We start from the raw sequence: 6,000 nt of genomic DNA on the forward strand, positions 1-6,000 counted from the left end.
TAGAGACCCAGCACCCGTACAAAAAGTCCCCTGGGAACAAAAAGTGATAGGGAATAGCTGTCAGCATCACCAGGGTTTTGCTGGCCTTTTGGGCCACATTTGGTGCTATCTGTCCCGGTGCTCTTGTGATGACAGAATTGGATTAGCTGGGGAAAGGCTTGTATGGAATCGCTGTGCTCCCCAGGACCGCTCCCAAGGGCATCACTTCAGTTAGGTCTGTGTGGAATGTGTTTGGCACCAGCAGCACTATGCAAGAGAGGTGCAGGATTTGTCATTTGCATTCAGGTTTTGCCTTAGAATTCTTCTTCTTACTTTTGACCTATCAACTTGATGAAGCCAAGAAAAGAGCCAGTGCACCACTTGGGAGGCTCTGGAATCCATCGACTGGACATCCCAGGCCAAAAGAGCTTCATTCTGCCTGTTGATGTGTGCTTAAATGATTCTCATTAGCACCCAACAGGTTGTACTAGGAGGGAACAAGCACCAAACTGTATTTCCTCCAAAATTACCCTGCTGTAATAGTAACAATGATAAAAGCCTCTGATTTTTCCAATAGTCCTGATTAAAACCAGCACCTCCAAGCTCCCACTAGCCCAGAAGTGGACAGCAGCAAGCTCTTGGGCAATGGTGAACTGCTGAGCCTGGTTTCAGGGTCCCCTGTGGCAGCTAATGTGGTACCTGGAGTACTGCATCCAGTTCTGGTGCCCCCAACACAAGAAGGATATCAAATTGTTGCAGTGAGTCCAGAGGAGGCCACAAAGATGATCAGAGGGCTGGAGCACCTCCCCCACAGGGACAGACTGTGAGAGTTGGGGTTCTTCAGCCTGGAGAAGAGAAGGCTCCAAGGAGACCTTATAGTGGCCTTCCAGTACCTGAAGAGGACATACAAGAAAGCTGTGGAGGGACTTTTTACAAGTGATAGGACAAGAAGGAACAGACTGAAGCTTGAGGACATTAGGAAGAACTTCTTTACAGTGAGGGTGTTGAGACACTGGAACAGGTTGCCCAGGGAGGTCATGGGTGTCCCCCTCCCTGGAGATAGATGCTCATGGCCAGGCTGGATGAGGCCTCGAGCAACCTGATCTAGTGGAAGGTATTCCTGCCTGTGGCAGGGGAGGGTGGAACTAGGTGATCTTTAAGATTCCTTCCAACCCAACCCATTCTATGGGTCTATGAAAATGTGCTGCAGTGAGCTCAGAAGATGAGCTGCAGGGCAGATGACAGATGGGATTTCAAATTTTAGTGGTCACAAGGCAGAGGTGGGGTGAGGAAAGAAGTCTGCTCACGCCCATCTTTAATATCACACCCCCACCCCCCCACCCCCCCATCATAACTTGGTTTTAACTCCTCTCAGAGCAGAGCTTTGTGTCAGGGACAGGCTGGGCAAAGCCCATCCCCTCTGGGGAGTCTGTGGTGGGGAAGCTGGCAACAAACCAGAGCTGTGTGCAAGGTGCCCACAGTTCATACAGCAGTGAGAAGAACTTCATCAGTGAAGGAACAAACGGTAATTTGGAGCTTCCCACACACACAAACCTCAGCCATGCTTGTCATTCTCTTTAGGGCCAAATTATCACCCTGCTTTCTTTTTTTTATGCCTCTTTCCAGAGTGCCACAGAGGGAAACCCCCCCACTCTGTGACACCCACTGACACCAGGGATTGATAACTCACCCCTCTGCTTGTGAGAGCCGTGCTGCACCGCTGCTGCAAACAGAGCCCTGCCTCCTCGCTGCTGCAGTTGGAGGACACTTGATCTGCTGGAAGGCTCATGGCACCAGGCTATGCCAACAGCATCTGCTTTATAAAAATAGATGTTTTAGATGCAAGATTTGCAGCTAAAGAGCAACAGTAATGAAGAATAAATGCAATTGCTTCACCCCCTCATCTGCCAGCAACACAGTATTTACAAAGCAACAACAACAACAAACAAAAAAGGGCTTTCAGAGACTCACAAAAACATTCAGGTTGGAAAAGACCCTCAGGATCACCAAGTCCAACCAACAACCCTACTCTATAAGGTTCACCCCCAAACCATATCCCCAAGCACCACATCCAAACAACCTTCAAACACATCCAGGATGGGTGACTCAACCACCTCCCTGGGCAGCACATTCCAATGCCTGACCACTCTTGCTGGGAAAAGATTTTTTCCTCATGTCCAGTCTAAACCTACCCAGTTGTAGCTTGAGGCCATTCCCTCTTGTTCTATCACTAATTACCTGTGAGAAGAGACCAGCACCAGCACCCCTTGCTTTGCCTCCTGCTTGTTTTGGGATGCCCCTGCAGTGTTCTCCGAGGCAACCAGCAACAGAACAAGAGGACACAGTCTCAAACTGCACCAGGGGAAGTTTAGGCTCAAGGTGAGGAGAAAGTTCTTCACAGAAAGAGTAATTGGCCACTGAAATATACTGCCCAAGGAGGTGGTGGAGCCACTGTCCCTGGAGGTTCAAAAAAGGTTTGGATGTGGCACTTGGAGCCATGGTTTAGTTGTCAAGAGGTGTTGGGTATTAGGTAATAGGTTGGACTTGATGATCTCTTGAGGTCTTTTCCAGCCTGGTTGATTCTACGATTCACATGCATCCATCCACTCCATCTGGAGTGCATTTTATTACTAGCCAGCCCAAACTGCATCCTTTGAGACACCACCAGAAGTTCATTTCCATTTAAAGCCCAGACACAAGAAGAGCTGTAAGCTTGGCTAGACCTGACATTTCTCCCAGTCCAAAGCAGTGGCTTCTCCCACGTGCTTGCTAACCGCAGCATGCTAACACCCCCGTGTTTTCTAGCTGACTTCACGTGCACACACGATGCACTTTCCAGGCAGCACTGCTACTGATCTTCCAAACTGGCACTCAGCATTTCCATCCCCACAGAGGACCAACCCTAGGCAAGTGTGGCACTACCTGAGCCAGGATGAATCACAGAATGTTAGGGGCTGGAAGGGACCTCAAGAGATCATCTAATCCAACCCCACTGCCAGATCACATGGGAACTCATCCAGGCAGGTCTTGAATATCTCCAGAGAAGAAGACTCCACAACCCCCCTGGGCAGCCTGTTCCAGTATTCTGTCACCCTCAAGGAAATAATTCTTCCTCCTGTTTCCATGTAACTTCCCATGACTCAACTTCCACCCACTGCCCCTTGTCCTGTCATTGGGCATCACTGAGCAGAGCCTGGCTCCAGCCTCTTGGCACTCACCCTTTACATGTTTATAAACATGAATGAGATCTCCTCTCAGTCTCCTCCTCTCCAAGCTAAAGAGCCTCAGCTCCCTCAGTCTCTCCTCATAAGGAAGATGTTCCACTCCCTTAATCATTTTTGTGGCTCTGTGCTAGACTCTCTCAAGCAGTTCCCTGAGGTCCTTCTCAAACTGAGGGGCCCAGAACTGGACACAATATCCCAGTGCAGCCTCACCAGTGCAGAGTAGAGGGGGAGGAGAACCTCTGGACCTACTAACCACACCCCTTCTAATCCACCCCAGGATACCATTGGCCTTCTTGGCCACAAGAGCACATTGCTGGCTCAGGGTCAACCTCACATCCATGAGGACCCTCAGGTGCTTTTCCCCTTCACTGCTCTCCAGCAGGTCAGTCCTCAATCTATCCTGGTCCATGGGGTTGCTCTTTCCCAGCTGCAAGACTCTACACTTGCCCTTGGTGAACTTCATTAAATTTCTCCCTGCCCAGCTCTCCAGCAAATCCCACAGCAGTCCATCCCATCCACAAGCCAGCCTTCCTTTTGTCATCCATATGCATAACTACAGTCAGGTTAAAACTCAGCCCTGCTCTTTTGCACCACCCCCAGGCAGTGGGAAGTGACACTGCCCCCCCCACTTCCACTGAGATAGTGCAGTGATGTGAAGGCATTACATAGACTCCAGGACTGACAAGATCAGAGTAGCTCAATCCATCTTCCAGCAGGCAGGTCAAAAGCAATGACACAGCTGAGTCTGGGATCAAAACAGAGGCTTGCCTCCACCAATCCTTCTTGGAGGTGATGGCAGCACTCTTCCCAAATGCCAACGATCCCACCCTGAACTACATCCCCACTTTCCACCTGCCACACACAAAGACACAGGCACTGCTCCACAGGCCAGGAGAGGGGAAAAGTCGTTTGCTGCTGGGTCAGGTCCATGTTTTCCTTGGGTTTGGCCATGCTTGGGTAGATCAGGTTTTTCCACCCTAGGAAGGGGGGGAATGGGTGCATGCCCACCTATGCCATTTGCACTCCAGTGGTGAGCCCACCTTTTGTTCTCATGATGCCAAACTGGGAGGTTACAGGTGACCATTTGTATGCCTGTTTATATTGTTGGATTGTGACTTGCTGTGTTTTGATACTGTGGATCTTTTGTGTTTTGTTTGGTTTTTTTTTAAAGTTAAATATATTCTATTGCTGGACAGCTGGAATGAAACACAGTCTCTTTCTGTAGCCTGGAGAAGCCCTCATCAGCACTGGATTGAAATTGGTCTTCCTCCTCCCACAAGCTGGGTGGTGGAGATCATCCAGGAGACACCAACCCACATCACCTGATGGAGGAAGCAGGGGTCAGGGCACAGCTTTCTTAAGGAATTAACAACTGAGAGCCTTAGAGGGGAACAGAAGACTGGTGAAGAACCTTATCTGTACCTCTGAAGTGGGGACAAGAGAGGGGGAAAAGCTACCCTGCCATTCCCCTGTGCACACGGCTCTCAGCAGTCCTTCTCACCTGGGTTTTCTTTGCAGCTGTAACATTTTAAAATGACTCCAGACACATGATCCTTGCTTCTTGTGTGAGAGCAGCCCCTGTGCTGCCAAGGCCTCAGCCACACACACCCAAGTGGAGCAGACCTTGGGAGGTGGCAGAGGCATCACAGGGGAGACTTCCCATGGAAGGCAGCTCTGCTGCAATGGTTGACAGCCTGTCAAAATGCATCCACACATCCTCACCATCCGTACTTCATGCTCTCTGCTTCTCCTGCAGCATACAATGCCACAAAGTGCCACTGCTCTGCTCCCTCCACAGAGTCACTGCAAGTGGAGAAACACAAGGGAGATCCCAGCTGGACTTGTCAAGGCTTACTTTGGTCATTTGAGACAAGCAGGTCTCTACAGTCTCTAAGCACCTGCTCATTCCTATCAAGGATCCCCAAACACTGGCACACAGGCAGTTTGCATGCTGCCAAGCTTCACCTGGCCCTGCTTAGATGCCTCACCTCTGTTGGAGGCTCCTTTAAAACATGGGTTTTCACAAGGAGCTTGCCTAACACTAACTGTCCTGTGTGCAAGAGATCTCCTGCTCCCCCTCCCAGCCCCTCGGGAAGCAATGGCTGCAGCCCTCACCCCATTTCTAGCTCAGGTGGCATTCACAGAGGACAGGTTACAGCTGTCCTGGGGTGCCTGCAGCCCTGCTGGGCAAGGCACAGCCTCTTGTGCCTTTAAAAACTCAAACCTTCAGAGTTCTGCAACGCTGTCATGAGTGATGGTGGGCTGTGGGGAGTAAACCTCGAGCACATTTCCCTGTGCTATACTGGGACTTCGTGGTCCCTTGCATGTCACTGCAGCCCACAGCCATCAGCTCCTGCTGCCTGGTGGGGTTTTGCTCCCTGCTGCAGTGCTTATATCCCATGGGTGGGCAGAAACCAAACCAGAGCCAATCCTGTCCTCCATGCCCAGCACACAGCCACCCTGCCTCAAGGCCTGCCCAGCTACCTACCTCCTCCATACCATGAAGCCCCAGCCGGTGCCAGCCAACAGCCGCAGGGTCACGGCAGGCAGGGAGCAGGAGCCCAGGGCAGGACCCCTGGCAAGAAGCCAGGTCCCAGTGCTGAGCTCTCCAATGCCACCACGGATTCAGAGCCAGTCCAAAATGAGCGCCAAAACTGAACCAACACGAGAGCCCAGAGCGCCTCCTGGACACTGTGTCCAGGGCCGATACACACCGGGCGGGAAGCGCCCAGCCAAGCACAGCTCCACATCCCAGCGCGGGCTTCCCCCCACGGGCGAGTGCCTGTGAGGGACCTCA

General features: G+C 51.4%; 1 protein-coding gene across 1 annotated transcript in view; it reads left to right on the top strand.

Moving 5' to 3' along the window:
- The window catches only part of STUM (stum, mechanosensory transduction mediator homolog), a 52,637-nt gene extending 50,224 nt beyond the window's left edge, over window positions 1-2,413 (top strand). Inside the window, exon 3 of the mRNA XM_054170604.1 lies at window positions 1,606-2,413. Coding sequence (XP_054026579.1) covers window positions 1,606-1,661 — 56 coding nt within the window. The 3' untranslated portion in view covers window positions 1,662-2,413. The remainder of the gene's footprint in view (window positions 1-1,605) is intronic.
- The last annotated feature ends 3,587 nt before the right edge of the window (window positions 2,414-6,000 follow it).

The sequence above is a fragment of the Dryobates pubescens genome, chromosome 2 (genome assembly GCF_014839835.1).
Source record: "Dryobates pubescens isolate bDryPub1 chromosome 2, bDryPub1.pri, whole genome shotgun sequence".
Classification (NCBI taxonomy): domain Eukaryota; kingdom Metazoa; phylum Chordata; class Aves; order Piciformes; family Picidae; genus Dryobates; species Dryobates pubescens.